Source organism: Dryobates pubescens, chromosome 7 (assembly GCF_014839835.1).
Source record: "Dryobates pubescens isolate bDryPub1 chromosome 7, bDryPub1.pri, whole genome shotgun sequence".
Classification (NCBI taxonomy): Eukaryota; Metazoa; Chordata; class Aves; order Piciformes; family Picidae; genus Dryobates; species Dryobates pubescens.
The window spans coordinates 43,598,524-43,614,957 of NC_071618.1; the positions used below are offsets into that span (position 1 = coordinate 43,598,524).

General features: G+C 47.5%; 1 protein-coding gene across 1 annotated transcript in view; it reads right to left on the minus strand.

The window, feature by feature from the left end:
• The window catches only part of RCBTB1 (RCC1 and BTB domain containing protein 1), a 31,267-nt gene that overhangs the window by 10,042 nt on the left and 4,791 nt on the right, over positions 1 to 16,434 (minus strand). Inside the window, exons 2-7 of the mRNA XM_009907023.2 lie at positions 13,782 to 13,952; positions 12,981 to 13,131; positions 11,162 to 11,328; positions 6,275 to 6,433; positions 4,974 to 5,081; positions 3,154 to 3,296 (exon numbers count right to left, since the gene is read on the minus strand). Of these exons, the coding sequence (XP_009905325.1) occupies positions 3,154 to 3,296; positions 4,974 to 5,081; positions 6,275 to 6,433; positions 11,162 to 11,328; positions 12,981 to 13,131; positions 13,782 to 13,925 (872 nt within the window). The 5' untranslated portion in view covers positions 13,926 to 13,952. The remainder of the gene's footprint in view (positions 1 to 3,153; positions 3,297 to 4,973; positions 5,082 to 6,274; positions 6,434 to 11,161; positions 11,329 to 12,980; positions 13,132 to 13,781; positions 13,953 to 16,434) is intronic.

The following is a 16,434-nucleotide window of genomic DNA, read 5'->3' on the forward strand; positions in this document are numbered from 1 at the left end:
GTCTTGCGTGCACGTGACGCTGAATGACATTTGCAGAGTGCTTGGAGAGTCTGTTGCAATCAGGTATTAGAATAGCATAGAGTAGGAGTAGGAATAGGAATAGGAGTAGGAGTAGGAGTAGGAATAGGAATAGGAGTAGGAATAGGAATAGGAATAGGAATAGGAATAGGAATTCTCCCACTGCTCAGACAATCCCTATCTCGCTAGCTGAAACATTACAAGAACCGAGAAGAGAGGCTGAGGGAGCTGGGATTGCTCAGCATGGAGAAGAGGAGGCTCAGGGGAGAACTTACTGCTCTCTGCAACTACCTGAAGGGAGGTTGTAGCCAGGTGGGGCTTGGTCTCTTCTCCCAGGCAACCAGCACCAGAACAAGAGGACACAGTCTCAAGCTGTGCCAGGGGAGGTTCAGGCTGGATGTTAGGAAGAAATTCTTCATAGAGAGAGAGATTGGCCATTGGGATGTGCTGCCCAGGGAGGTGGTGGAGTCACCATCACTGGAGGTGTTTAGGAAGAGACTGGCTGGGGTGCTTGGTGCTATGGTTTGGTTGATTAGATGGTGCTGGGTGATAGGTTGGACTTGATGATCTCAGAGGTCTCTTCCAGCCTGGTTAATTCTGTTCTGTTCTATTCTATTCTACTCTATCCTATCCTATCCTATCCTATCCTATCCTATCCTATCCTATCCTATCCTATCCTATCCTACCCTACCCTATCCTATCCTACTTCCATTAAAAGAAGCAGGGTACTTCCAGGGTCTCAGTTCACAGAATATGCAAATACCAGAGGAAGTTCCAGCATGAGGTCAACATGAAAGCTGTGCTTTCCTGTTTATTCTCCATGCTAAAAACGCAGCAGAGGGTTTCTTGCTTTTGTGCCAGAAACAGATCAGCTGGGACAAGTGAGTATCCTTCCAAGCAATCTGAGAACATACACAGCAGAATGTCTGCTCCTTTACATAACAACATGCATGAAAACTTAGCTTTTTAGGCAAAAAAGCTTTTTTTAAACACCCAGCCTGTAAAATTCAAGTGCAAGAACTATTTCAAAGTGAAACACAGAAACAATCAATATCATTATAATCCTCTGCTTGAGCTCAGATACAACTCTAAATGCAGCAGCTGCCCTTAGTTCTCTCAAGAACTAAATCACTCAGGAGACAAAGTTGTATTTGCAAACACACACATTTCTCTTTCAGCAGCTTTAAGGACATTTACTTTTGCTTTGCTTGTGTCAGTTTCCTCCCAAACAGGTCAGCCTCACCTCAGTGGTTTCTCCTTTTCCCCCCACCCATTTTTATATCATCTCAGCCCTGTGCAGCTATTAAGTGTGAAAAATAGGCAAAAAGAGAGGAATGACTTCCCAGACAGTTCAGAAATGGAGGAGAAATCTAAACCTCAAGCCTCTCCCAGTTAAGAGGAGATTACATATTAAGAGATTTACAGGTTAAGAGGTTTATAGACTTAAGAGGTTTCCAAACTGAGGTACATTAAGCTGTAGGGATACACAGGGGCCCAGGGAATGGGACTGAGGTCCAGGTTTGCAGGTAAAGAACAGAAGAGTCATCCCAAATATGCAAATGAGAAGGGTGCTGAAATGCAGTGGACAAGACTTGGTGTTACTCTTTCATGAGAGCAGGAAACTATGAAACTGCAGGCTACTAAGTGGTAATAGCAGTAAAAGTGGCACTGCCTGCCCTCAGCTCCAGCAAACTTGCAAATGCAGCTCTGTTTGCAGGCTTGGTTATTAGACTCATAGAATTGTTAGGGTTGGAAGGGACCTCAGGGATCATCTAGTTCCAAGCCCCCTGCCATGGGCAGGGACACCTCACACTGCATCAGGTTGCTCACAGCCACATCCAGCCTGGCCTTAAACACCTCCAGGGATGAGGCTTCCACCACCTCCCTGGGCAACCTCTGCCAGTCTCTCGCCACCCTCATGGTGAAGAACTTCTTCCTGACATCCAATCTGAATCTCCCCACTTCTAGTTTTGCTTCATTCTCCCCAGTCCTATCACTAACTGACAGCCTTAAAAGACCCTCCCCAGCTTTTCTGCAGGCCACCTTCAGATCCTGGAAGGCCACAATAAGGTCTCCTCAGAGCCATCTTCTCCAGACTGAACAGCCCCAACTCCCTCAGTCTGTCCTCAGAGCAGAGCAGCTCCAGCCCTCTGCTCATCCTCATGGCCCTTCCTGAGCACCTTCCAGCACCTCCAGATCCTTCCTGTAATAGGGACTCCAGAACTGGATGCAGTACTCCAGGTGGGGTCTCACCACAGCACCTGCTGGCTGTGCTTCCCTTGATGCAGCCTAGGATCTGGTTGGCTTTCTGGGCTGCAAGTGCTCACTGCTGGCTCCTGTTGAGCTTCTCATTCACCAGCACCCCCAAGTCCTTTTCTTCAGGGCTGCTTTCCAGCCACTCACTGCCCAGCCTGGATTTGTGCCTGGGATTGCCTCCACCCAGCTGCAGGACCCTGCACTTGGTCATGTTGAACCTCCTGAGGTTGGCTTGTGCCCACCTCTCCAGCCTGTCCAGGTCCCTCTGGATGGATCCCTTCCCTCCAGCCTGTCTGCTGCACCACACAGCTTGGTGTCCTCAGCAAACTTGCTGAGGGTGCACTCAGTGCCACTGCCCATGGCACCCACAAAGCTGTTGAACAAGCCTGGTCCCAGCACCGATGCCTGAGGGATTCCTCTCATCACTGGCCTGCACTTGGAAGGCTATTATCAGCCTTTCAGAAAATGTTTGGGTTTTTCTTTCCTTACATGTCACTTCTTACAAAGGTGATGCTTCCTTCCTCACCTTTTCTTTTTAAACTGTTTTTCTTCTCTCCAGTGTAGGCCTTGACACAGTTTCAAAGCTTGGCTCACCCATTTCCTAGCTCCAAATTCAGAATCAAAGGCCTCACATTCAGAACAGCATAACACTCACCATCTTTCAGAACCAGCTACACACAAAGTATATTCACATTCAGTAACCATTACAGACATGGGAAAGCACTCACTCTGCAGCAAACAAGAACTTACCATCCTTTCTTATGCTCTTAACATTAACAAGAGAAAAACAATTCAGCAATGCCTACACACACAGGCTTCCAGTGCTGGAGACTGCATGACACACACTTATCAATCCAGAAACAGCTTCAGCAAGATTACCTTTCTTTTTCCATCATGATCTGCACCGGACTGAGCTGGTTACTCTTATTGCCAGTTCCCAGCTGCCCATAAGTGTTAGCTCCCCAGGCATAGAGCAAACCCTCATCTGTTAGTGCTAGCGTGTGCGCATAGCCACAGGCAATCTGTAAGCAAATGCATGAGGGTTACCACCAAACAAAACAGAGGTGAGGCACAAAACCATCCCACATATTACCTGGCTATGGCTGATGTTAAATACCTCAGGCATTCCTCATCACCTTACTCTAGCTGATGTTAAATACCTCAGGCCCTCTTCATCACCTTACTCTAGCTGATGTTAAATACCTCAGGCCCTCTTCATCACCTTACTCTAGCTGATGTTAAATACCTCAGGCCCTCTTCATCACCTTACTCTAGCTGATGTTAAATACCTCAGGCATTCTTCATCACCTTACTCTAGCTGATGTTAAATACCTCAGGCATTCTTCACTACAGTGTGCTGTTTCTCAGTAGTTAGAGGTAACACTAAATACACTATCTGTAGGGCCTGGGAAAGTCCCAACTTTATAGTATCATAGTATCAGTCAGGGTTGGAAGGGACCACAAGGATCATCCAGTTCCAACCCCCCCTGCCATGGGCAGGGACACCTCACACTAGATCAGGCTGGCCAGATCCTCGTCCAGCCTGGGCTCAAACACCTCCAGGGTGTTTAACTTTGTTAATGGTAATTAACAAAGGTAATTAACTTTGTTAAGTTAGTGTTGATTGCTCTCAAATAATGTTCTGCATCCCTAGCAAAAGTTGCCCAGGCCTTTGTGTGCTTTCAGCTGAAAATCCTCCATGCAAAGAACAATGAATTTCGTCATCACGCCTTGCAACTCTCAAACACGTTCAGAGTTTGCTGGTTTGAGTACTACAGAAACTATGAGAGCTGCCATTCAGCAGCCAACACCTTTCTACCTCAGGTTACCACAAGAAACTCCACACAACCTTATTAAAACCCCAGGAAAACCCCCATTTTGATTTTGTTCTCAGGTGGGAAAAAGCTATTAACCTAAAAACTATCCACCTAAAAACTATCCGCCTAAAAACTATCCCCCTAAAAACTATCCCCCTAAAAACTATCCCCCTAAAAACTATCCCCCTAAAAACTATCCCCCTAAAAACTATCCCCCTAAAAACTATCCCCCTAAAAACTATCCACCTAAAAACTATCAGCCTAAAAACTATCCACCTAAAAACTATCCACCTAAAAACTATCACCCTAAAAACTATCCACCTAAAAACTATCACCCTAAAAACTATCACCCTAAAAACTATCCACCTAAAAACTATCCACCTAAAAACTATCACCCTAAAAACTATCCACCTAAAAACTATCCACCTAAAAACTATCCACCTAAAAACTATCCACCTAAAAACTATCCACCTAACAAACCTCTAACACCAACCAGCCAAACCCACAGCCGTGACTCTCATTTTATCTTCTCCACTCACTTCTCCAGGGCTAATTAGAACAATTTTGAACTCCCCTTCAGTTCTTGGCTTTGCCTAGTGCATTGAATTCATTCAGCTTTGTAACCAAGATGTCATTTGTGACCAAAGCACAGTTCAGTTGTAGTTACACCAGCCTGCCTAAACTCAATCAGAATATTTACCAAGGTAAGCATCTTACAGTTGAACTGCACCTTTTACAAGCCTAATATCATTTACAAGAGCTAAAGAAGCTCAGTATTGGGACTGTGAAGTCTGGAAGTAGATGTAAGATCCTAAAGCTACAGCTTCAGCAGATGCTGACCACATGAATACAACTGCAGTTTCATTTCTGTGTTAGACATACCTGGAGCACACACACCCCATGTAAGGCTGCCACTCTGCAGGGTGTTAGCTGATTGCCGTTGTTCCCAAGTCCTAGCTGCCCATTACCATTGTAACCCCAGCCATAAACCTGAGTGCAAAAGGAAAACAAAATTAAGCCACTCCTCTCCAGATGTGTAGAGCACTTAAGACTTAGCATCAAGCACAAGTCAAAAAGTAAATCTTATTAAGAAAGTATGCTATTTCAGAGAAGGAATAAGGTTGGGAAAGGCCTCAGAGATCATCCAGTCCAACCTAGCACCCTACACCTCAGGACTAACCAAACCATGGCTTCAAGTGCCACATCCAGTCCCCTCTTTAACACCTCCAGGGACAGTGACTCCACCACCTCCCTGGGCAGCACATCCCAATGGCCAATCTCTATTTCTGGGAAGAACTTTCTCCTCACCTTGAGCCTAAACCTCCCCTGGCACAGCTTGAGACTGTGTCCTCTTGTTCTGGTGCTGGTTGCCTGGGAGAAGAGACCAACCCCCACCTGGCTACAGCCTCCCTTCAGGTAGCTGTAGAGAGCAAGAAGGTCTCCCCTGAGCCTCCTCTTCTCCAGGCTAAGCAACCCCAGCTCCCTCAGCCTCTCCTCACAGGGCTGTGCTCCAAACCCCTCCCCAGCTTTGTTGCCCTTCTCTGGACATCTTCCAGCAACTCAACATCTTTCCTGACCTGAGGGGCCTAGAACTGGACAGAGGACTCAAGGTGTGGCCTAACCAAGCAGAAAATGCTTGGTTAAAAGTAGTCAGATTAGTGAAATGTGGTAAAATCTAGGTTACAGCTCGTACCTGGAGACAAGACAACACCATAAACTTGGACGAAAGGAAGCAGCTGTGCAACACTAGGGAAATGCTTGACAGCTTGGTTTGGTTTTGCTGCTGGCACTTAAGCAGTGTGTTTAGGAACCCATATCAATCAGTGTATTCTTGCAGAACAAATGTTTAATGGGGCTCACTTTCCAAAAATCTAACTAAGACATGTGTTGAGCACCCCACTGAAACATGGAGACAGACATGCTTCACACAGCTGTGTGAATTCTTGCAGCTGGAGACTCAGCAAGAATTATCTCCCAGCACAGTCTCTGCCATAAGAAGGGATGCTTGTAAGCCACCACCTCCAGTTAATTACTAAGTGATCTCACAGAAGTTATCAGTAACTCTGATACAACTCTACCAGTCCAATTCTGCAACTTGAGCACTCCATGTCAACACTTCTCCATGTTCAGACATTAACCTCCCAGGGATGGGGAACAGAGCAGAAGAATGCAGCAAAGCTTACCTCACCATTGTTCACTACAGCCATGGAGGAGGTCTGACCACAAGCAATGCCAACTACCACTTTCCCCTGCAGACAGTTGGAAACTCTACGAGGAGTTGGCTGGTTTGCTGTAGATCCAGATCCAACTTGACCACAGTTGTTATAGCCCCAAGCATACAGCTGTCCATAGAAACAAACAAACAAACTGCATTAGAAGCCATAATAACAGTCATGGTAAGAAATGCTAATCCAGCTATAGCCAACATCAGTGCTTAAGAAGCTAAAATGCTTTAAATTCATTTTCAACACAGAAAAAAAGGGCTGATCAGGCAAATATGAACACAGCACATGGTACAGCTGCTTGCTACAGCATCAGAGCACCTGACTACAGTAGGAAACAAAAGGCAAACACTTCCATATTAATTATGTTAAACCATAAGACAAAGAGCACAGTGCTGGGCTGTCTTAATACTCTCAGGGTATTGGGAACAGGAATACAGGCCAGGATGTCACCTTCCCTGGAGGGGTTCAAGAGGGGATTGGACGTGGCACTTGGTGCCATGGTCTGGTCATGAGGTCTGTGGTGACAGGTTGGACTTGATGATCTTTGAGCTGTCTTCCAACCTTGGTGATTCTGTGATACTATGATGTCATTTCTTTCCCAAAGATGCTGAGCTCCCTAGTTTATAGCTAATCAGCTTTCTTCCTAGAACTCTAAACCAGGTTGTAGCTGAACACTCATCCTACCTTCCTTGTACCTTTGAATAGCAATAGAACAGAACAGCTATAGAATAGAACAGAACAGAACAGAACAGGATAGAATAGAATAGAATAGAATAGAATAGACCAGACCAGGTTGGAAGAGACCTTCAAGATCATCGTGTCCAACCCATCAACCAATCCAACACCACCTAAACAACTAACCCATGGCACCAAGCACCCTATCAAGTCTCCTCCTGAACACCTCCAATGATGGTGACTCCACCACCTGAAAGAAAGAAGATGCTGCTCCAAAGCAGCAAAACCTTCTTATATAATGGTATTGAGCAAAAAAAAAAGAGCACCATCTCTGACAGCTCAGGTTTGCCAGAAGCAAACTGATGATAATAATAAACCAAAAAAACTCTGCCTCCTTTCATTTAGATGTCCAGAAGACAGGGAAGTAGTTGGCTGTAAAGAATATTTCTACTTTTGTGTTCTCAGTTTTTGTTATGTGCATACACACCCCCAGTTTGGCACAAAAATGTTTCTGGTAGTTCATTCTGGAGTCACCAGCACTGGAGGTGGTTAAGGGGAGACTGGATGGGCTGCTTGGTGCCATGGTTTAGTTGATTAGATGGTGTTGGGTGATAGGTTGGACTTGATGATCTTGAAGGTCTCCTCTCCTCTCCTCTCCTCTCCTCTCCTCTCCTCTCCTCTCCTCTCCTCTCCTCTCTCTTCTCCTTTCTCTTCTCTTCCATCCTATCCTATCCTATCCTATCCTATCCTATCCTATCCTATCCTATCCTATCCTATCCTATCCTATCCTATCCTATCCTATCCTATCCTACCCTACCCTACCCTATCCTATCCTACCCTACCCTACCCTACCCTACCCCCTGATGCTTCACCCAGTTCAAAAGTTTGTCTTCTTGGACAACCCAGCCACAGCCATGCTAGCCACTAACAGCACACTGATAGATACCCTAATGGAGAGTCTGTACATTCTGTTCATCCCTGACCAAAAGTCAGCTGTTTGAAACAAAACACCTCCCCCCCCACCAAAAAAACCCTCAAGCCAACACAACACATTTTTCTCTGCCCAACATGAGCAAAAGGAAGCATTGGTCCTGTACTTTTTTGTTACTTGTGTTGTCCTGGTCTTTGACTCCCACTGAATATTTGGAGATGCTCTATAAAATATCTTAATTTCAGTAGCACAGAGAAATTAAGGTAGAAAACCTCAGAAGGTAACCAAAATGCCAAAGAGCTAATCAGTTCCCTCTCCCTGAGAAGCACAAATGTCTGTGGTCCTTTAAAGTCTATTATTCTCTCTCTCTAACATTGCACTGCATTAAAATGACACTGAGCCCACTGTGTAAAACAATTATGCCAAGCACTTCCATGAATGCTTCCAACTTCAATGCCTCCCTTCAACTCCAGATATACCATCACAATGTTATTTTGCAGGCCAATCTTGCTGCAAATAAAGCTCTGCTTAACACAATTTTGCTGCTTTTAGCATTATTGATCCTGCTAGAGACAAAATCCCAGAGCACAAAGAGAGTAAGCTACTGGGGAGTACACTAGGGATGGATTTACAGTACATTAACCAGCCACAATGGCCAGCAAGCTGCATATATCCATGAGGAACACAAAGAAACATCTCTGCTTCCATTGAGGTTTGAAGCACATGGCATTTATCACAAGAGCCAGCATGACCATGACAGGCAGCTAACACGCAGCAGCTGGGCACTGGTTTAATACATGAACAGCCTCTCCTTCCCACACAGGCAGCAAGATGTTGAGTTCAACCAAGCTAAACATGACAACATTAAGACCTTCCCTAAGTGTGGGCTCAGAGAATAGAATAGAATAGAATAGAATAGAATAGAATAGAATAGAATAGAATAGAATAGAATAGGATAGAATAGAATAGGAATAGGAATAGGAAAGAATAGAATAGAATAGAATAGAATAGAATAGAATAGAATAGAATAGAATAGAATAGAATAGGAATAGGATAGAATAGAATAGGAATAGGAATAGGAATAGGAATAGGAATAGGAATAGGAAAGAATAGAATAGAATAGAATAGAATAGAATAGAATAGAATAGAATAGAATAGAATAGAATAGAATAGAATAGAATTGAATTGAATTAACCAGGTTGGAAAAGACCTTTGATATCATCAAGTCCAACCTATCACCCAACACCATCTAATCAACTAAACCATGGCACCAAGTGCCTCATCCAATCTCTTCTTAAACCCCTCCAGGCATGGTGACTCCACCACCCCCCAGGGCAGCACATCCCAATGGCCAATCTCTCTTTCTATGAAGAACTTCTTGCTAACATCCAGCCTGTGGTATTATGACTCCCTGCTGAAGCATAACACAGGCCTGTTCACATTATCAGGATGGAAAGCACTGTAGTATCCATTTTTCATTGTGGTATCCATTTTCATTCCATTTTATAGAATCAATCAGGTTGGAAAAGACCTCAGAGACCATCAAGCCCAACCTGTCACCCAACACCTCATGGCTAACTAAACCATGGCTCCACGTGCCACGTCCAATCCCCTTTGGAACACCTGCAGTGGTGGTGGCTCCACCACCTCCCTGGGCAGCACATTCCAGTGGCCAACATCTCTCTCTGTGAAGAACTTTCTCCTTACAGAAGGTTTTAATATGACAACTCTTCTTTTGCAGAAGCAGGGCAGAATCCAGGCTTTCCCCCACGCAGTAACATGCAACTCAAATCAGATACACACAAATTGGTCAAATCTGACTAACTGGAAACTAATTGTACATGCTTCCCATGGCACACAGCCTCAAGCCATGGAAACAAACAGCACAAAGCAGGCTTGGATATAAACCAAATCTGCCATTAGCTACACACAAAGGTATTTAGAGGTGTGCAGAGCAACATTCTTTCATAATAGCAGTGTGGAAATCATGAAGACAGCAAGAAACAGACTAAGCACTAACCAGCAAATACAAACAACTCAATATACCCCTTAGTAAAAAGAATAGAGTAGAATACACCAGGCTGGGAGAGACCTTCAAGACCATGTGTCCAACCCATCAGCCAATCCAACACCACCTAAACAACTAACCCATGGCACCAAGCACCCCATCAAGTCTCCTCCTGAACACCTCCAGTGATGGTGACTCCACCACCTCCCCAGGCAGCCCATTCCAAAGGGCAATCACTCTCTCTGTGTAGAACTTCTACCAAACATCCAACCTAAACCTCTCCTGGTGCAGCCTGAGACTGTGCCCTCTTGTTCTGGTGCTGGCTGCCTGGGAGAAGAGACCAACCTCAGCCTGTCTACAATCTCCCTTGAGGTAGTTGTAGAGAGCAATAAGGTCACCCTTGAGCCTCCTCCTCTCCAGGCTAAGCAACCCCAGCTCCCTCAGCCTCTCCTCACAGGGCTGTGCTCCAAACCCCTCCCCAGCTTTGTTGCCCTTCTCTGGACACCTTCCAGCAAGTCAACATCCTTCCTAAACTGAGAGGGGCCCAGAACTGGACACAGTACTCGAGGTGTGGCCTAACCAGTGCAGTGTACAGGGGCACAATGACCTCCCTGCTCCTGCTGGCCACACTGTTCCTGATGCAGGCCAGGATGCCTGGGCACACTGCAGGCTCATGTTCAGCCTACAATCAACCAGCACCCCCAGGTCCCTTTCTGCCTAGCTGCTCTCCAGCCACTCTGACCCCAGCCTGTAGCTCTGCATGGGGATGTTGTGGCCAATGTGCAGAACCTGGCACTTGGATGTGTTCAATCTCCTGCCCTTGGACTCTGCCCATCTGTCCAGCCTGTCGAGGTCCCTCTGCAGAGCCTCTCTACCCTCCAGCAGATCAACTCCTGCAAGCCAGTAACAACATTCCACTGTGCACCTTACAAACCATTCTTCCACCTGTAAGTGACACAAGCTTCCCTGTGAGACATCCAAGAAATGAAAGACACAGGGTTTTACTGCCTTCTTTATGTGGTTGGGTTGGTCAGGGCCTTTTGTTGAGATTTGCAGGCAGTGATTTTTCTGAGCTGTTCTCAAGTGTGCTCTGAAGAACAGGACATCCCAGTCTGAGGCAGCAAGAGGAAAGGTTATGTTGCAACTCCACTGCAGAGAAAGAACTAGCAAGGTCACATGTGGCATTCACTTCAAGAAGGAGATTAAGAGATTTGAAGAGGTTTCAACTTACATCCCCATCAAAGGCCAGCGCCATGGAGTGATGAGAGCCACAAGCGACTTCCACGACTTTCTTTACCAACAGATTTGTGCAAACTTGAACAGGAGTAATGCCCTGGTTGGTTGTGCCATTCCCAAGCTGGCTGTAACCATTGTGTCCCCAGGCATACACTTCACCATCTGCAAAAACACGTCAAGTTTGTGATCAAAGCCACAGCAAAAGCCACAGAGGTTGAGACAGAACTCTAAGAAATCAGCAAGTGGCACCAGGAAAGTGAGAGGGCAAAGGGTGAAACTGTTGCAAGCATCACCTCTATGCTAAGAGAAATCACACATTCCTACTGAAGCAGTTCACATAAACAGATCACAGCACAACCTCTAGATTTGCTGTGGAAATACCTGAAGGTGCACAGGTAAGACTGAGCAGGCCTGTGGATGGAGTCTACCTGGACCTTAGCAAGGCCTTTGACACCGTTCCCCACAGCAAACTCCTGGCCAAGCTGTCAGCCCATGGCTTGGATGGGAGCACACTGAGATGGGTTAGGAACTGGCTGGAGGCTGAGCCCAGAGAGTGGTGGTGAATGGTGCCACAGCCAGCTGGCAGCCAGGCACCAGTGGTGTGCCCCAGGGATCAGTACTGGGCCCCATGCTCTTTAACATCTTTATTGATGATCTGGACGAGGGCATTGAGTCCATCATCAGTAAATTTGCTGACGACACCAAGCTGGGGGCAGGAGTTGATCTGCTGGAGGGTAGAGAGGCTCTGCAGAGGGACCTCGACAGGCTGGGCAGATGGGCAGAGTCCAAGGGCAGGAGATTGAACAAATCCAAGTGCCGGGTTCTGCACATTGGCCACAGCAACCCCATGCAGAGCTACAGGCTGGGGTCAGAGTGGCTGAGAGCAGTCAGGCTGAGAGGGACCTGGGGGTGCTGGTCGATGGTAGACTGAACATGAGCCTGCAGTGTGCCCAGGCAGCTAAGAGGGCCAATGGCATCCTGGCCTGCATCAGGAACAGTGTGGCCAGCAGGAGCAGGGAGGTCATTCTGCCCCTGTACACTGCACTGGTTAGGCCGCACCTCGAGTCCCGTGTCCAGTTCTGGGCCCCTCAGTTTAGGAAGGAGGTTGACTTGCTGGAACGAGTCCAGAGAAGAGCAACAAAGCTGGTGAGGGGTTTGGAACATAAGCCCTACGAGGAGAGGCTGAGGGAGCTGGGGTTGCTTAGCCTGGAGAAGAGGAGACTCAGGGGTGACCTTATTACTCTCTACAACTACCTGAAGGGAGGTTGTGGACAGACGGATGTTGGTCTCTTCTCCCAGGCAAGCAGTACCAGAACAAGAGGACACAGTCTCAGGCTGCGCCAGGGGAGGTTCAGGCTGGATGTTAGGAAAAAGTTCTATACAGAAAGAGTGATTGCACATTGGAATGGGCTGCCTGGGGAGGTGGTGGAGTCGCCATCACTGGAGGTGTTCAGGAGGAGACTTGATGGGGTGCTTGGTGCCGTGGGTTAGTTGTTTGGGTGGTGTTGGATTGGTTGATGGGTTGGACGCGGTGATCTTGAAGGTCTCTTCCAACCTGGTTTATTCTATGTATTCTATGTATTCTATGTATTCTATGTATAAATTACAAGAGTAAAACCCTGCAGCTGCAACACAATGGAAGTCAAAACTGACTTTACCTCTTAGAGAACACATTTAGTTCCACTTAAGGCTGATGAGAATTTCTTAGTGCACCTCACCCAGTTCATAACCCACTGCAATGACACCTTAATCCATTCTGGTTGAATGGAGGTGGAACTGAAAAGCTGTTTCTGTGCTAAATGTGCATTTTCTACCTTCAGTGCACAGTACAACATGGGGTCCACTTCCATAACTCAGGCTGGAAATCTTCTTTCCACATAAGGCTTCTAATTTCTTTGGTACTATGGTGCTCTGGTTATCTCCTGTTCCCAAACAGTTACTGCAATTCAGCCCAAAAACAAACACCTGGAAAACAGAGGAATATTCATTTCAAGTGATTTAAACTTGTGCATGCACCAAGATGGTAATGTTCAGGTCTCCATAAAGCCAGGACAGAGTTTTGCCAGGGACTCTGAGCAACTGCTGTCATTTGCCTGGAGATGAGCAAAGCCTTCGACACTGTCCCACCCTACATCCTGGTCTCCAGGCTGGTGACACATGGGTGTGATGGGTGATCCACTAGATGGATACAGAAGGTGTAGCCATCCACTAGATGGATACAGAACTGGCTTGATGGCTGCACCCAAAGGGTGGCTGTCAATGGCTCCATGTCCCAGTGGAGGCCAGGGACAAGCAGAGTCCCTCAGGGATCAGTCCTGGGACCAGGCTTGTTCAACATCTTTGTGGGTGCCAGGGACAGTGGCATTGAGTGCACCCTCAGCAGGGCTGCTGATGACACCAAGCTGTGTGGTGCATAACCTCCTCTCAATCTTCATACCTGGAACCCTTGCTCTTAATTTCACCATTTGAATCCTGAGTGCCTTCAGAAGTGCATGCAACCCCCCCTCACCTTGCCACGTGCCAAGTTTCCTAAACTTGCACATTTACAAGGCTTCAGTGTGGCCTCTGCAAGCAGCTGACTGGAGACCACATGCTGCACTGTCCTGCAGCCTTACCTCATCACTGTGGGTAATGTATATGGCTTCGTTGGCTGAGGTACCAAACACGCAGGCTTTCCGAATGGATGCTATCTCCTGAGGGGACAGCAAGGTAAATATTGGCCACTTGCCTACATCCACCATGATGCTGCTGTGGGTCATGATGTTTCTACCAGTAAGATGGCATTGCTGTGGAAAAAAAACACACCAGAAGTTTATTAGAAAGTTTGTTTATACACTTTTCATCAACATGCAGCAAAATAGTGTCCAGGCATCCTGGCCTGCATCAGGAGCAGTGTGGCCAGCAGGAGCAGGGAAGTCATTGTGCCCCTGGACTCAGCCTGGTTAGGCCACACCTTGAGTCCTGTGTGCAGTCCTGGGTCCCTCAGTTTAAGAAGGATATTGAGACACTTAAATGTGTCCAGAGAAGGGCAACAAAGCTGGGGAGGGGTCTGGAGCACAGCCCTGTGAGGAGAGGCTGAGGGAGCTGGGGTTGCTTAGCCTGCAGAAGAGGAGGCTCAGGGGAGACCTCATTGCCATCTCCAACTCCCTGAAGGGAGGTTGTAGCCAGGTGGGGGTTGGTCTCTTCTCCCAGGCAAGCAGCACCAGAACAAGAGGACACAGTCTCAAGCTGTGCCAGGGGAGGTTTAGGCTGGAGGTGAGGAAGAAATTCTTCCCAGCAAGAGAGATTGGCCATTGGGATGTGCTGCCCAGGGAGGTGGTGGAGTCACCATCCCTGGAGGTGTTTAAGAAGAGCCTGGCTGAGGCACTTGGTGCCATGGTTTAGCTGATCAGATGGTGCTGGGTGATAGGTTGGACTTGATGATCTCTGAGGTCTTTTCCAACCTGCTTAAACCTATTCTATTCTACTCTACTCTATTCTACTCTACTCTATTCTACTCTACTCTATTCCATCCTATCCTGTTCCATCCTATCCTATTCCATCCTATCCTATTCCATCCTATCCTATTCCATCCTATCCTATTCCATCCTATCCTGTTCCACTCCATTCATGTGTTTGTAACATTAAGCAGTGAAGCACATCAGAGGCAAAGTGATTCAGTAAAATTGTCATCATCAGTTACTTGGAAACAGGCTGGGTCTAGACATCACCTGCAAGTGAACACAGCTGTGCACACCCCATCCTTCCACAATGCTCCTGCTTCCCAGTCTCCTCAGGACAACTGCACCAGCTCAAGAACCAGGCTGACACTCCACACAAACATGCAGAGCTTGTCTAAGCCTTCAGTCCTGCACATAAAAGCTGCTCACACTCGGAAGGGATTCTGCCACTCGTAATCCATGATCCATGCTCAGGGATGCCAGAAGGCTTTGTGAAATATAGAAAGCAGGAGGAGAATTTCACAGAGGATCACTGACATCACACAAATCACAGGAAACCATCAAAAAGACCAACCAAATAAACCCCAAAACAATCAATCAAAGGCTAAGGAATCATTCAATGAGTAAGACAAGTAGTCTCTCTCCAGATGCCATCCTCCCCATCAGCATCCAGCTCTTTCCTTTTCCTTTGTTTGCTCCAGTCCTATCCCATCCCCTTATTTGCTCTGATGCTTTCACGTCAGGGTTCTTCTGGATGAGGCCTGGCTATCAGGTAGGGACATGAGTAAAAACACAGGAGAGCCTATTTCCTTTGCTTTGGATGCTTGGCTCTCAACATTGTGATGACAACCAAGAGATGAGTGCACCCTCAGCAAGTTTGCTGAGGACACCAAGCTGTGTGGTGCAGCAGACAGGCTGGAGGGAAGGGATGCCAGCCAGAGGGACCTGGACAGGCTGGAGAGGTGGGCACAAGCCAACCTCAGGAGGTTCAACAAGACCAAGGGCAGGGTCCTGCAGCTGGGTGGAGGCAACCCCAGGCACAAATCCAGGCTGGGCAGGGACTGGCTGGAAAGCAGCACTGAGGAGAGAGCCTTGGGGGTGCTGGGGGAGGAGAAGCTCACCAGGAGCTCTCAGTGTGCACTTGCAGCCCAGAAAGCCAACCAGAGCCTGGGCTGCAGCAAGAGAAGTGTGGCCAGCAGGGCCAGGGAGGGGATTCTCCCCCTCTGCTCAGCTCTGCTGAGACCCCACCTGGAGTCCTGCCTCCAGTTCTGGAGCCCCTATTCCAAGAGGGATCTGGAGGTGCTGGAAGGTGTCCAGAGAAGGGCCACGAGGATGAGCAGAGGGCTGGAGCACCTCTCCTGTGAGGACAGACTGAAGGAGTTGGGGCTGTTCAGTCTGGAGAAGAGAAGGCTCCCAGGTGACCTCATTGTGGCCTTCCAGGAGCTGAAGGGGGCTACAAGAAGGCTGGGGAGGGACTGCTCAGGCTCTCAGGGAGTGATAGGACTAGGGGGAATGGAATGAAGCTGGAGGTGGGGAGATTGAGGCTGGAGGTGAGGAGGAAGTTCTTCCCCAGGAGAGTGGTGAAGCCCTGGAATGGGTTGTCCAGGGAGGTGGTTGAGGCCCCATCCCTGGAGGTGTTTAAGCCCAGGCTGGCTGAGGCTCTGGCCAGGGTGATCTAGTGTGGGGTGTCCCTGCCCATGGCAGGGGGGTTGGAACTGGATGATCCTTGTGGTCCCTTCCAACCCTGACTGATACTATGAAAATACTATGAAGAGAAAAGCAATTCAAGACCAGCAGTCTATGCTAAAACACAGGCTGTTCAGCACAG